Source organism: Lycorma delicatula, chromosome 5, assembly GCF_047948215.1.
Source record: "Lycorma delicatula isolate Av1 chromosome 5, ASM4794821v1, whole genome shotgun sequence".
Lineage (NCBI taxonomy): Eukaryota > Metazoa > Arthropoda > Insecta > Hemiptera > Fulgoridae > Lycorma > Lycorma delicatula.
This window is the reverse complement of record NC_134459.1, coordinates 131,232,974-131,250,039: the sequence shown is the minus strand read 5'-3', so window position 1 is coordinate 131,250,039 and position 17,066 is coordinate 131,232,974. Positions and strand designations below refer to the sequence as shown.

The window sequence follows — 17,066 nt, the reverse complement described above, 5'->3', positions numbered from 1 at the left end:
AAAGAAAGAAAGGATTAAACACCGTCTCCTATGCCGTACATCTTATATATGATAGGATATACGTACATACATAATTATCGGAAGAAAAGAAATATTGTAAAAGTTATACACAAATATTTCTATGCTTAACAAATTTTTGTACTTTAAAAATAAACCTAAAATTGCCATCACGTTTGAGAGAAAAAAAACGACAATTTTATATTTTTGTTAGAATATAATTTTATTAAAACTAACACAAAATAAAGTCTATTCTTCATAATTTATTATTTTTTTCTCAGACACTTCTTAATATTTTGAACTCATATTTATTTTACTCAACCTCTTGTTAGTTTTATATTACGTTAGTTGCCGCTGAGTAATCACTGACATACTATTTAACAATAACAGTATATCAGTTATTGTATGAAGTTGTCTATGTATCTCTTTGTATTCACTTGTATTTGAAAGTTTATTAAATTTTTAGAAAACCTTTTAATTAGGTTACCATGATCAATGTTTAAAATTTGGAATTTTCATTAAAAATTTTATGGAGACGCATTTAATTTTTTTTATAGAAGACACGACATCCGAGCAAAAGCCAGGTTACTGAAATTTAGGTGAAAAATCAGTTATAAAATGTATTTATTATAAAATAAAAAAAAAGTAGTTTAACATGTTACAACCAATGTAGATAGATTTTTTTTTTGAACAAGTTTGGTTCAGTAAACAATATTAATTTATTATTCAGTCTGCAGTTACAGAACAACTTCTAAGTGTTGGTAATTTGTGTCCAAGATTAATTACTTTAAATTATTTTACTTTCTAAATGCATTAACGTTTTTGTTTATTAATATTTGACTTTGGAACGTAAAAATTATATATGCTAATTAAAATCACCACTTAAGTGAAATGTGGACTGAGCTCCACATTTCATATAAACGTTTTTAACCATTTTCAATATTTTGAGGATTTTTTTACTCCAGCTTTCTAGGTAAATTGAAATCTATCAGATATAAGCTCACCAGGACATTTTTTTTTTTACCGAACACAGGAAAGAATGTTAGTTATATCATCAATAAGAATACGAACTACTTAATAATACTCTTATATTACCAAAAAAATTTAGTTTTTACTTACATTATGTTTCCATGCTATCCTGTAGACAGATGGATTTGCTTTGATATTGCATTCAAAATATACGTCGGTACCTTCTTTAATAGCACTAGCATTTACTCCACTTCCAAATTCCAGTGATACTATAGGAATATCTAAAACAAATATAAAACACATTTTATTAATAATTAAAGTAATAATAATATTCTTACATATCAGAAGATAAAAATTAATAAAATAATAATAATTACTTGTATGGATGATACGACAATCCTGGCTGTGGATATTGATCCCATCGTAGCTTCTGCTAAACTACAAAATGTATTGGATATAATAAAAGAATGGCTACCTAGACGTAAGTGAAGGTTAATCCGGCTAAGTATCTACGCATGTTATGTTTGTGATATGACGGGAATCTTCCCGAGAGTTTAACTTAATGGAGATTTTCATCCCGTATGTTAACAGTGCGCCCTTTGTAGTAGAGAAAAGGACGCGGCTTAATATTAAATTCAAGAATACGTACTGACTGCTGGGCAGGGAGTCGTAACTATCATTTCATAACAAGCAATTGTTATACTCAGCGGTCCTGAAACAAAAACCACCGGCTTAGTCTATTGGTGAACGGGTCTTCCCAAATCAGCTGATTTACAAGTCGAGAGTTTCAGCGTTCAAGTCCTAGTAAAGTAAGTTATTTTTATACGGATTTGAATTCTAGATCGTGGATACCGGTGTTGTTTGGTGGTTGGGTTTCAATTAACCACACATCTCAGGAACAGTCGAACTGAGACTGTACAAGACTACACTTCATTTACACTCATACATAACATCCTCATTCATCCTCTGAAGTAACACCTGAACGATGATTCTCGGACGCTAAAGAGAAGTAAGTAAGGTCCTGAAACCAATCTAGACCTACGGAATCCAACTGTGGAGTCAAACAAGCGAAAGTAACATCGAAGTCGTACAGCGATTCCAGAACAAACTACTGAGAAATATAAGCACCGTGGTTTGCGAAAACATTGAATATCTGAGGTTGCCAACCGTTCGAGGGAAGATACGGCGATTCAGTGTAATACACAAAATGAAACTGAACAAACGTGGCTTGCGAATAACCTCCTGGATAACAACGAGGACGTAAGGCGCCTAAAGCGACTGTTAAATCTAAATTAGATCTTAAGTTCTCCGAGATTTGAGGTGATCAGCTACCATAGTGTGATGTACATGGAAATATTCTTAATTTCGTTTCACCACTTAGTTTCGTTGGTTCTTTGATTTGTTTTACTGTTTCTTAGTTTGGTTTGCTATTCTTTATGTGATTAATAACTCTATTTATTTGGTGTTTTTTTTTTTTGCTTTTTATTTTCTGAACTTTGGACTTTGATCAACGTTCTTTGGACTCATTTTTGTATGTACTTATTTATGAATACTGTATTTAATATATGTATAATTACATATGCATACGTATGTATACACACATAGTTCTTGAGGAATTTCAATGGAAACTCCTCTGTGTATGTCATTTTTTCCTATATTAAAATTTACTTATGGTTCCGGTAATTTGAAACCAACCGTAAATTAAACTCTGCGGCAAAAAGAATATAATAATGATGACTATTGGGATTTATTACAAATGTATGCAAATAAAAAGGACAAAAAAAAAGTGCATTTATTATAAATTCTCATCTAATCTTGCCATTCATAAGGAAAAAACAAGAATATTTTTTAAATTAGTTTTTAATTAAATGTTAAGTTTTTTCTTTAATATTTTACATTAATTTAACTGGTTTAATGGTATTATTTTTTTTAACACAAAATTTTTTTTACAAAGAATCTATGTAAAACAAAACTAAAGTCTAGGACGAAAGAGTTTTTATGTTGCATATGAAATGACTTGTAAGTAATATTACATTTTTCTTTTCAATAAATTAGCAATTTACCGCCTGAAATTTTTAATAATTAAAGAAAGAGCACTACAAACTAGACAATTAACACAGTATTTAAAATTAATTTCCAGTTTTAGTTTTAATATAATTTAAAGTAATGAAATAGATATTTTCATAATATCTGTTTCATTACTTTTATAAAATAATTAAAATAATTTATTATCTTATAAAATAATATAATATTTTATGAAATAAAATATTTTATTAAGATTATTATTAAAATATTATTAAGAGAAAATATATTATCAGAAGCTTTTGCAGTGAAGAACGTTGAGAAAAAATATATTACTTCTATTAACTTATTTAATTTTATTTTATGGAGGTTAAAATAATAAATTCGCTAGCAAGAGTTGGGTGTAAAGATTGAAGAGGGTAACGTTAGAGGCGATGATATACGATTATAATTATCTGAGAACAAAAATAAAATAAATTACATATCAGGAAGTTGTGGTGATTTGTAGTAAGGACGGATTTACAGAGAAGGAATCTTAAGTTTAATTGTTGGATCGATAAGGATACAGGATGGCATCTTATTAAAAAATATTACAGGAAAGTTGATTATTACAGATGCAGGATTTTTAAAAAGTATATTCATTGCTATAAAAAACAACTATTTCTAATAAAATAAAGAGGTAGATTTACATTTTCGTTTTGGCAACCATCGTAATATATAACTGGGAAAGTTTATATGGATATTGATGAACCCAAGAAAAAAGTGTACTATATTAAAATGATATATTTCTGACACTGTTTTGAGTTAAAATTCTAATGAAGGAAAAATAATGAATTAAGTAAAGTGTGAGAATAAAAAAGGGGAATGATGGTGAGTATCAAGAAAAATAGTTACGGTATGCCTACTTCAAGAGAATGAATTCGGATAGTTTAAACGTATTTATGAAATATTTTTCGAAAGAAAAGAATAAACCTGTAGATTTTGAACTTCTTGTCCCAAACGAATTGTTAGTTGAATCTAAAGGAGTGGAATTCTGGAGGGAAATAATTTTGTTTTAAATTAGAAAAATTCTCTCCTGAAGATAGTAAAATGACTGAAAGTATCTGAGGATTAATATAAATTTGTTGGTAAGGTTGATTTTTATTTAATTTTTTATATAACTAACAGGTAATTCTCTTATAAAATTAAAATTAAGAAAAATCAATATAAGATAGAAAAAAGTAAAGGAAAAACGATGTAAATTTTTTAGTTTTATAAAAAAAAAATCAAACACCATTATTTAAACTAAAAATATAACCAATCCCAAGAATATAATGATTTTTTAAAATTAAAACGGTCGAAAATGTTTATATTAATATCCCCAAAAAATATCCCCACCAGATGAACATAATTTTAACTAACGTTTACTTTCCAGAGTAGCTTATTTAAATTATATTTTTAATTTTATAATTGCAATTTAATCTAAAATAAATTTTTTAATATTATTTGGCGATATAAATCTAATTTCATACATTCTGTTCATTTTCTGTTTAAAGAATTAACACAATGTTAGCTATCCAGTTATTCCAGTAATAAGCTAATCTACGTGACTTATTGTACATCAGTAATGATTGGTTTACACAACACGTGCTATATTGGTTCAAGCTAAACATATATTTGAAATTCCAATACAATACTAGATGTATTTTAAGCTGTTTAGTCCAACTAAGTAAGCTGCGTATATAATTAGGTATTATATATTCACACTACTTAAAAATATAATTCATTTTATCCATTAAAACTTTCTTATTTATGGATTTATTATTAAATTCCTGCATGAACGATTTTAAAATAATCATTCAAATTTAAAATAAAAAAAATCAGAAATTTGCGTGCCTTACCGATAACATTGTATTCGTTCTGTAGAGGAAATTATAAAATGGACTTAAAGGCATAGATATATAGACATAAATTGCTTGTCCGATTACGGACCCCTTACATTAGATGTGTTTAGTTAATGTGTAATTTCAGTACAAAAATCAATTACCCTAACATTAAGTTTTAAAAATAATTTATCGTCATTAAAATCCATTTAATTATTTAATGAACAGGGAAAGATTTCAATACTTATAACCCTTGCTCAATATATAAACCATACGAAAAGCTTATAGTATAATACTGACGAAATTTCGATATTTTATCATTTTACCCCCCTTTTCCTCTATACACCTTTTTCGATGTTAAATTTTTGAACTGAAAGAGTCAATAAATCAAGATATTAAATGTATTAAAAGATGTGATAAGAAAGTTAGGTAATAAAATGGAAAATCTCACAATGAAGGCAGTATTGGGTGGGGTATCAGTCGAATTTTATGTAGATCAACAATTAGAGAGAGATAAAAATACATTTATTACGGATCTGAAGGATAGAGAAAAAACTAGTATGCAATCAAACAGTGGAATCAATTCTTAAAGAAAATATGTGATCTTAAGGGTTTGTAATCGATATTTTAATGAAATGTCTATATGTAAATTAGTAAAAATAATTTAATATGGAAAAACGATTTTCAAATTGATGGAACTAATAATAAACAGAATAAAATTTTTAGATTCCAGTTAAATAAAGATAAGTAAATTTATGGTAGAAAAGAACATAAAACAAGATAAATATTACGATAAGGTACCATTGTTTAGGGTAAAGATTAAATTAATAGGTTATAAAAAATGAACAAAGAAAAGTAGGAAACGAAGAAAGATTTCCGAACTAGAACAGGTAGAAAACGGATACTTTAATAAAAATGCTTCCAGTGTATAAATTAGAATAATTTATGAATATGAATTAAATTTTTGAAATTTCTTAACTTGAACTGAGCATTTTATATTAAATAAACAGATGCAATAGGAAACTCCTTCCAAAAAAAATCACTTGATGAATTAGCTTATTTAAAATTTAATGTTAAAGATAAATGCTGAAAATTATATAGAACTGCAAAAACCGACGTTAATTAACGAATTATAAAAAGTAATTATGTAAACGTAGATGTGCGTTTTGTTTGTTAAAATTTCATAATCAGTAGATACGTAAGAATTAATAAAAAACATAAATTTAAATTAAATAAATTATTATAAACAGTATTAATTACTGACATAAATAAAACAATAAAGCAAACACTAAGAATCTCTAATGAGTTTATAGAATGAAACGAAAGTATAAAAAAAATACTGAATAAAACCGTTACATTGTGAATTTGAATTTTGACAACCATAATTGAAAGCAAAAGGTTAGCTTAAATATAGTCTACACTGTTTTTTCCGAGTCTTTATAAAGAGTTGTGTGTAGCATAAAAGTTATCTTACACAACTAAAAAAAGGAGAAGAAACTACGTTTTTATATTTACTAATGATTCTGTATGTGTGAGTGTTGATTGCTTTCAATCGGAATTTGTAACTTTTATAAATATTTATGTTTTTTTTTTTTAAATAGAATAGTTTTTCAAACGTTCTTCATGTAAGGTAATTATCGCCAAAATAAATATTAGATATACAGATACGATTCAAGTACAAACATTTTAAAGACAAAATAAAAACAGCGAAATGTTAAAAGAATTTTTAAAAATGATTGTAGAAGAACAGTTTTCATGGTGACGTAAGGAGATATGGAAGTTATAAAAAAGAAAGTGACCTAGGAAAAATACTGAAAGAAGGAAAAACTAGTGAAACTAGTGTAATTGTCTTATCTAGAAAAATTAAAGAAAATTAAACTGATTGATAGAATGCCGGAAATAATCCACGAAAAGGGTGTTGAATTTAAATTTATTTTAATATATATAATTTCGAAATTGATGAACTAATTGTAACTTGGAAAAATAAAACATTATGCGGAGAATTATCTAACACGGTCGGTGAGTGGTTTCCCGCGGTGGTCAATGAACAGTAATCGGCGATACACGTCACGATCGTTAAGAACTGTTTTCAGTTATAACTGGCCGTGATTTGTTGGGCTGAGATATTTCACTAAAAATTTAATTCCAACCTTATCACTTACGTTATTAATAGCTCTAAATAATATAAATAAATGAAGTAATTTCATCATTATTCTGCTAATAACTGGATTGATACACGCAAGAAATGTTTATGTAGTGGATAAACCTGGTGAAAATAATAATAAAATTAGTTTCTTATTTTGTTAAGAAGTTGACTCAATTTCATATAAGGAATAATAAAGAATGCTTTATAATACTGATGACATAGCATTTGAAGGTCATTGAAGTAATTTTCAGACCAATATTGGTATAAATGATATTAATTTCATGACACTTTAAATTTAATGGAAATTTAAAAAAAAATTTAGATGCATAATCTATAGCATGAATAATCATAGTGAAGCACATAACGATTATTAACATTTTTTAACAATTTACTCGTATAATTAGTAATTAAAAAACATAACAATTCTTTTATATGTACATTCAAGCGCTTTCAGAATAAAAATCCATCATCAGGAACTTAAAAAAATGTATGTTATAATCTTAATAAAACTAAAATTTCTTTGTCAAATAAATTTATTTATGTAACGTAATATAAGACAATAGTGGTCGTCAAATGTTTAAAATAATTTGACTTAACTTCCTGTTATTATGAATGTCCGTTATAACTGTCTCCACCGAATACTAGATATCGGTTATAACCGAATGTCTCCACCGTTATAACAGTGGAGACATTCATAATGAAAGGACGTTAAGTCGACATAATTTAAAAAAATTTGACGACCATTGTTATATTACGTTATATAAACAAATTTACATGACGACGAAGTTTTAGTTTTATTAAAATTATAACATACATTTTTGAAGTATCTGAAGATGGAATTTTATTCTGAAAGCGCTTAAACGTATGTATAAAAAAACTGTTGGTAAGTGGGTTTTTTTAATTATTAATTATATAATCATACCAACAGACCATGTTTGCTAAAATTACTGTACTCGTATTTATCATTCAATAATTTTTTGATCTGATGGAAAAATATTAATAACAATTAAAAAACTCCAACATTAATGTAAATAGTATTTTCCTTACAAATATTACGGTGTGATCAATTGTTATGAGGTATTTCATAATAACGGCTGTTGGACAGTTACTTTCTTTCTTTTCTCTTTAGCCTCTAGAACCATCGTTTAGGTATTATTTCAGAGCATAATGGCCAGTTTATTGAGAAGTACCATCCGTCGAGTCTTATTGTTCATTTTTTCTGGCTTGAGCATATTTTAACGGCTGTTAAAATTTTTCATTTTTCTTTCATTTAACGGCTCTTCGACTTCATTTCTCTTTTTCTATATTCTTTATACTTTAATGGTACTGTAAATAAATTTTATTTCTACGTATTAGTGAATCTTTGTGGTGACTTAAATAAAACGGGTTTTATTTTTTTTAATTCTGCACGAGATTACAATTGTTTGGCAACCTGAATAATAGATATAATTTGAATAATAGCTTATAACTAAATTGATGTTCTCATAAGTACTATATTATAATTTTTATTCTTTTTCTTAATAATTTTTGTATATTCTTCTTACAAACATATTTCTAATATTACCTAATAAATTTACAAGCATTATTTTTTTATCATTAAAAATACTTATTACACTAATGGTGTACATTTATGAAGTATCAGTTTCAATAAATGAAAATCTAATTCACGTCAGAAATAGTGGTCGTACAACAAATAACATTGATAACTCCACCGGTAACTCAGTTATTTTTGAGTAATAATTCTCATTTAAAATTGTATAAGCCTAGTGTTGTGTGGAGTATCAGCGAAAGAGTATTTCTATCGCCAAAATACATAGTACCATATTGACTACAACGGTCTCTAAGTTTCTATATAGTTATAAAATTTTACTGTTTTATCTAACGCTTATAAAGACAACGGGCTGAAGAGTTCATAAATTATTTACTAATATTTCAATTCATGAAATTTAAAAAAATAAGAAAACTATAACAATAGTGAAATAATATTAAAGTAAAATAATAATAATACTTGAAGAGCATTGATATCTTTCATGATATTAATCTGGATTTCTTCTGTTTAATTTTATTCCAGAAAATGTCAATTTTATGTATTTGACCTTTAGTCATTTGCTTCGTTACTGAAAATTTCATGTACGGAGCTGTGTTTTAAGTAATCCTCAATAATATGAAACCTCAGCCGATTTTTCTGAAACTGTATGAAATAGCAGGTTTACCCTGCTAAAGCTAAAATTAGATCAGTTAAAACATTACAAATTATAATTTCTTTAATTTATTATTTAACTCTGATTTTAGCTTATCTTAACCTAATTTTAATAGGATATGAGATTATGATTCAAAGGATTTTTTAAGATTAGATTTATTTTTTTATGAAAAAAATCTGATATGGACACCACATGATTTTCTTTTACGCCTATTAAATTACATAATACATAACATTTTGTTTCATTAATAACTTCTGGTATTATTTCATTTTTTTTATTGTTATTATTGAATTATTATTTATTGTACATTTTTTCTTACGATCAGAGGTTAATAATTATTAATAAATCAATATATTTAAATTTAAAAAAAAAGTTAAAAAAAAGGAGATGAAGTATGATTCGAACCGATGTCCTTTATAAGATACAAATATTTCATTAATTAAAATTTTATTTGGCTGCAACTCTGGAACCAATAAAAATAAGTACCGCTTATCATATATTGTTGAAATGATCTCAATAAGGGCTTATTACTGCACTAAATAAAAAGTCCAAAATCAACAGTTTTAAATCTTAGATTTTTTGGACGCATTTGGTCCAATCGATTAAAATCAAAATGGGAGTTGCAGAACTAGACGTTACAATAGTCCTAAATCTAAAATTTCAACATCCTACTGCTAATCGTTTTTGAGTTATGCGAGATACATACTTACGTACAGACGTCACGCCGAAACTAGTCAAAATGGATTCATGGATGTCAAAATGGATATTTCTATTGATATATGAAACCCCAATTTTTCGCGATCACAATACTTTCTTTACTCCGTACAAGAAAATGAAAATTCGAACTTCTGAATAAATATACATAAATTTATACAAAGTATACATAAATATATAGTTATAAATTTTACATTTAAAAAGAATTTCTACGTTAAAAAATATCAATGGCTCATGTAAATAGGGTTTATCTAAATAAGCGTATTAATTATCTAAATGTTCAAAACTAAAAAAATAAAATATATACTGCATTATAATAAGTTATAATTGGTTGTAAATGAAAATACATTAGTCTTAAAAATAAAGAGGAAAGTTTCTAATAATAAAATTCATTAGAATTGATTTTCGGAAGTGTTTTTTTTCAAGTAATAAAAAGCTGTACGATATGATATTACGTATTCCAGACCGCCTAGAATGGTTGCTAAAATGTTGGAAGATATAATTGGAAAAGTTCAATATTGCTGGAGTTACTAATTATCTCAAGCGTGTTGAACTTTAATATTACAACAAACTGGAACTCATTCCACAGGTCAATTCAATTCTTTTATTGTCTGATTAAAATTACGAGTACATTCCATGTAATCATTTTAGTTGTCTATAGTACAATTTTATAAAACAACGAACTACTTTAGATGATTTAAAAATAATATCGGTCACATATGGGAATTTAAACTATAAAATTTTATAAATCAAATCTCTAAACCTCGTATAATGTTATTGTTATTCCATCTCCAGAGAACGTATTTAGTTCTCTTCAACACTAAAATATAATTTGCATAACACAATCATCGCTAGAGCAGAGTTTATATAATTTACATGGTAATTTCTATGACCTCTTTTGTATAAACAAGCGTGAATATATTCGTAGACACGACCTTATAAACAAAATAATACAAACACATATACTTTCAGTCATTTCACTCTTACTACACGCGTTTAACGTTATTCATTTTAGTTTCACGACACATATATATATATATATATATATATATATATATATATATATATGGATATATATTACAGAATTCTAAAATAATATATTCTTTATATAATATTTTAACCAATATCCAAAATATTTTATAATGTAATTATCATTTTTCAAATTATCTCATACCCAGAGCTCCAACATGGAGATCTCATCTAGTAATAAAAATTTTCCATAATTATCTAATATTGATTTCAAGGCTTGTTTTATTACAATTAAGAAGTTTGAAGTTGTGAAAAAAATGTTTAAATAAAATGTCTTAGGTTTTTACCTCCTTGTACGAAGTAAAGGAAGTATTGTGATCGCGAAAAATTTCAGTTTTTAGATTTCAACAGAAATTTCCATTTTGAGCATTCATGAATAAATTTTGACTAGTTTCGGCGTGACGTATGTACGTATAAATCTATCTTGCATAACAAAAAAACGATTAGCGGTAGGATGTTGAAATTTTAGATTTAGGGCTATTGTAACATTTAGTTGTGCTTCTCCCCTTTTGATTGCAATCGACTGGATCAAGAGTGTCCAAAAAAGCCCAAAATTAAAAAAAAAAAAATGGATTTTGGACTTTTTCTTAGCTGAAGTAATAAGCCCTCATTGAGAGATTCTCAATGCTATATCACAAATGGTACTTATTTTCATTGGATTCAGAGTTATAGCCAAATCAAATTATAATTAATGAAATATTTAGATGTTTCAAGGGGAAGTCACATCGGTTCAAATCCAACTTCATATACATATATTTAAAAAAAAAAATTATTAATCTAAATATATTGATTTATTAATAATCATTTACCTCTGATTTAAAAAAGAAAATATAATATATAATAATTCAATAATAACAATAAAAAAAAAATGAAAGTAAACCGGAAGTTATTAGTGAAATAATATTTTTTGTACTTTTCATTTTATTTAAAAAACAAAATTACAGAGATTAATAAATATTAATAAATCAATATTTTTAATTTTAAAAAAAAAATCTAATGTGGACCCCACATAACTTCCTTGTACGCCTATTAAATTACATATACACATTTTTTGCTGCACTTCATTTAAACTTATTTCAATTGAAAGTGAGATACGATCCTCCAATTCTTTAAAAAAGTGAAAAGTTATAATATTTTATTGTTGTGGACACCACATTCCACCAAATTTTTTTGTGGTACTCGTATCGGCATTTTATATTAGTTTATATAATAATTTCATTTCACGTAGCTCAAGTTGTTATGTGGTGGAAGTGAAAACGTGTCGGATCTGTAACTACGGACACATCTTTTCGAATCCGACTTCATATACATATATTTTTTTATAAAAAAAATATACGCGGTATATTTCTTTATACTGCGTATAAAGAATATGCGATATTTATACTATGTACCACGTACATACGTATGCGAGATACGTATGTACGTGTATGCATCTCGCATAACTCAAAAACGATTAGCCGTAGAATGTTGAAATTTTTGGATTTAGGACTGTTGTAACTTCTAGTTGTGCGTCTCCCCTTTTTATTGCAATCGACTGGACCAAAAGTGTCCAAAAATCAGAAGTTATTATTGAAAAAAATTGTTATATACTTTTCATTTTAATTCAAAGATTTTTACGGAGTTTAATTATTAATAAATAAATATATTTAAAAATAAAAAAAAAGGTAAAACAAATTATTTTTGGTCAGTGTAGGAAAACCATGTAATGTAGAAGTATTACCAATTATAGCAATACTATAATTAGTGCATTTTTTAACGTTTGGACTAGAAAATCTGACTAAAAAATAGAATTTATTTTTATTTTCAGTCATACATAAAATAATCAGTTTTATAAGTTGAACCATACATTAAAATAATATATTTGATTATTAGAACACCTGATAAGTGGATATTATTAGATAATTTTTGAAATCCTGTTTATTGTACGTCCTAAATAAAAAAAAAACGGTTTAATCATACTTTAAAGTTCATACGCAAGAAGGTTTTAATTGTTTTGTTAAAATAGGGTTACCACTCTTGAACTGTAATGCAATCATGTAACCTTTTCAAACGCAGAAATTTCATTAAGGAACAAGTACCCTAGTTGCCCATATATTTAGTACCGAATAAATATATATTAATAACAATGTCTTCATTTAAAAAAAGAAACTACAAAAGTAAAACATGAAGTACCAAAAAATTTAACACTCATAAATTAAATTGATATTCGCTCATAAATTTAGGTATATATGTATAAAATCTTTATATTAAAATTCTGTAGAAGTCACAAATAATTAAATAAAAATATTTATTTATTTTTACTTAATTTCTATGATTGCTGAAATTTATTAAAAGCAAGTTGAATGCAATTGGGACACAGTTGTGAAGACTATGAGAGTAAGTAAAAATACGAACAATAATAAGTTCTTGACATTTAAATGAAGAAAGAAGAATTTTAAAAGGGAAAGGAGTAAACAGATTGGTTGGAAATTGAAATAAAAAAGTTTGACCGTTAACACAAAATTTGGAGAGAAAAAATAAAATAACAGTAGAAGATTCCAGGTGGCGGATAAAATCAAGGGTTTTGTTGCTGAACGCTGAAAAGAAATGTGGGACATATATGAAAATGCAAGCCTGTAGCTTGTAGAAAACCCTTCGTTTCGTAGAACACCAACTACTATATAATGTGTTCGCTTATCAATTACTGAATAGCAAGGAATTAGAAAAAAATTGTGAAAAATGGCAATTTTTGTGTGAAAGAGCCACAATGATCCTAAGTAATTTTACTACCTACCAAAAGTTCGTTGAGGAGGCAACGTAATACAATCTTTTTAATGTAAATTACTAATAACAATTCTACTACATCACTATCATAATATTTAGAGCAAGTAAACGATAAAATAATAAAGGAAAGTAGTAAAATTACTTTTAAAAAATAATATATTGTTGGGAAAAAACCAGCAAAATGCTCATTTATTAGATCCTTTTAGATATTTAAATGTACGATATATTTACAGAAAAAGAACTGCCAGCCTATCTGTTAGAATAAAATACCGTTCGAAATGCGTAGGATTTGACACAAATGCCTTTCAAAAGCTAAAGAAAGGATTTCGATTTTCTTCACTAAAATGTGGTGAGAGCTAACAAAACCTTTTTTCTGATAATATTAAATGAAATTTACGTCCTGAAAACGTATTAAGAATGACGATTTCTAAAAATAAAAAATAAATTCTATTTATATTTGGAACTACCGTAATTAACTTTCCTATAATCACAATTTAAAAAAAACAAAAGAAAAAACAGAATTTTAAAATATAGTAAACATAATAATATATAGTTGAAATAAATTATTATAAATTCTGTTATTGAATATTTTGTAATTATTTTAAATATTTTAAAGAATACTATTTTACAAATATATTCTATTTTTTAAGCAAGATAAAGGGGAATTTGGTTTCGGGAAAACATAGGAATTTAAGTACTTAATTAGTGTTACATGTTAAATGGTAGTAAAGATAACTAAAATTACCTATACGACAGGAATTGAGAATTAATTGAAAACAGGATAAGAGTAGAATCAAAATATATAGGAAGTTACAACTGAAATATAGAGGAAGAAGAGTCATTGCAGGATATGCAATGACTCTCATTGCACCTTGGTTGGTTAGTAGGCCTCATTTTCTTTCTCAACACCATCGTGCACACTGTAAGTAAAACGGGGGAATGGTCCGACTCGAATCAGCTGTTTTATACCAGAGTGAATGTAAATGATATACCTAAAGTGATAAAAAAGTGAAGGACATCCGGGATCTTCGTTAGGTCCGTAGGCCAGTATGTCGACTGAAATCCCGAAACTACATCAAGGCGTAGAATTTGAACACACCTCCTCAACATCCTTCCTCTGCTGGTTGTCAATCGTGAATCCCGGAACGGATCTTTCGCGTTCCAGTGCCCTCCAGCGATAAACCTAGAACCTAATGTTGAAATGTATTTGGAGAATAACTCGTTAGTTATAGTATAGGGCGGACGACAGTACGCCGCGGACAGTCTTATAGGTCCTAACCAGTCTGTAACTTCAATCGTGGTTGCATGAATCTGGTAAGTGCAAAAACCTGGAAGTTGGTGATGCCGTAGATAATTCCTAATCAGTATCGCAGTTCCCCCATGAGCTCTCCCTAGGTGATTTGTTACGTACACTGAGAAACATTGAAGACTAAGGTAAGTTTGGTCTGTAAAGTGCGTTTATGATACTAGTATTACATATAGAGAATTGGTAATTACCATAATTTCTAGTTCTTCCCGCCTAGACAGTAGGCCGTTAATGTTCGATGTAACAATCCCGAGAGATTTTGTTATTAACAAATTTTTAAGAGTACCTGAGTAAACAAGGTTATCAGACTTCCAGTCTGTTGAACTAGGAAATCTATATTTGAAGAAAGGCTGTCTAACCTGTCTACATTATTCTCATCGTTACGGCCAGTTGCTGTAGCATGTGGAGAGACTCAGGCTTTGCACCGACGTTGCCAGGTGCTCCACGTCCCAACGTAAGGAAATTTGTATGAACAAAAATGAGGCCGGTTGCCCTACCGCTAGCGGATTCGAATCTTGGAGTAAGTTGTAAGTTCCGATTCACCTTTTGGCTTTGTTTCCTCTCTAGTGTTTCTTAGTACACTTTGCAGCCAGGGTAGTTTGTCAGATGCTCGAATTAACATAATGCACAGGTTGCATGAGTGCTCCTGTCCTTCCTGAAACAATCAGCTCTTCTATGGCCTTTCTTACACTTTACACAGCAGAAGGGCCTCATGCAATTGTTTTAGACATGCCCGTAATGTTGGCACCTCATGCACTGCACGAGGCCTGTTAGTTTCCACGGTGTTTCGAACGACACGCTGCAATTCGCAATATTTTTTTAACTCTAATATAGTTTTGTTCTGTGGCTCACGGAAAATATTGATGTAGGCTTTTTAGTTACTCTATGGAGTGCATTTATTAAATCCCTCACCCTATGCCAGTGGCCTTCGATTTCTTTCTTGATCATCTTTAGCCAGATCGAGTGGTGAAGGTTTCTAATCACAACACGAAAGGCTTGCTGATCCTTTCTAGTGAAAGTATGGCATTTTAAATCCCTTATTTGGCCTTATGAAATAATGGCCTTATTAATCCATATTTCAAACTATATTTATAATTTTCTTGTACGCTTCAATATCTTTAGAAATTATTGTAAGTAATTTACCTCCTACCAGTCGAATGTTGTAACCTCCATTACACGTAACCATTTATCAGTTCGTATAATCTAAGCACATCATTTATCCCGTAAAGTAAAATAAGTGGGGAGGCTTGAGGGTTACATTTGGTTAGTAATATTCGTATCCTCCAATGGAAGGCTACGAAATCTATGTGATATGCCAGGATATGATATCCTGGCAATAGATCCTCCATTGCCAGGATTATGAATTGCAATTTGTTTTCTCGGCATAGGTATAGTTTTATGCTAACTTGAAATAGGCTAGAATTCCATAAAATTACACTGTCGTTATCGCTTAAATTTGCGGATAAATTGTTTGTTGTCATCTCTAATTAGTTTTCTACGAATTACCCTCCTCGGATCTCTATTCGACGACTTTAATTAACCACGTTTTCTTGATGTTATCAGATAATCTCCAAATTCAGACGTCCCATTGTCGATCATATCAGCTGGTACAGAATCCATGCTAACCTCGAGGTTAGTCGGACCGAAGTTCGGATATAATTTTTAAAAAAAACTTGAAATATAATTAATTATAGCTTTTAAATAGTATTTAGTTACCTCTTATCCACAAAAATCAGTCACAATAATACCACACAAAGAAATAAAAAACAATTCTCATATTAAAATATAAAAATGAAACTATAAATTGGAAATATAATAATCGATATGAATATAATGTACATTATAACGACAAGTTATAAGCCTTTATCTGATGCTTATTGTATTTTGAAATAGCAATATTATTCTCAGTCAGTAGATATAGACTAATTTTATGTTTTTCTCGTTGGTCTTTAAAAGATACGCTGGAAAATTTAAACGATTTTTTGCAAGAATTCAATTTTATCCCAACTTATTCCATGGATAGAAACAAGCAACTTTTCTCAAATTTCAGTCTCTAA

At 28.2% G+C, this 17,066-nt stretch overlaps 1 protein-coding gene across 1 annotated transcript in view; it reads right to left on the bottom strand.

Annotated features, from left to right (window-relative positions):
- Nucleotides 1–17,066, bottom strand: part of LOC142324536 (neural cell adhesion molecule 2-like) — a 1,211,812-nt gene that overhangs the window by 323,166 nt on the left and 871,580 nt on the right. Inside the window, exon 8 of the mRNA XM_075365375.1 lies at nt 1,117–1,247. Within this exon, the coding sequence (XP_075221490.1) occupies nt 1,117–1,247 (131 nt within the window). The remainder of the gene's footprint in view (nt 1–1,116; nt 1,248–17,066) is intronic.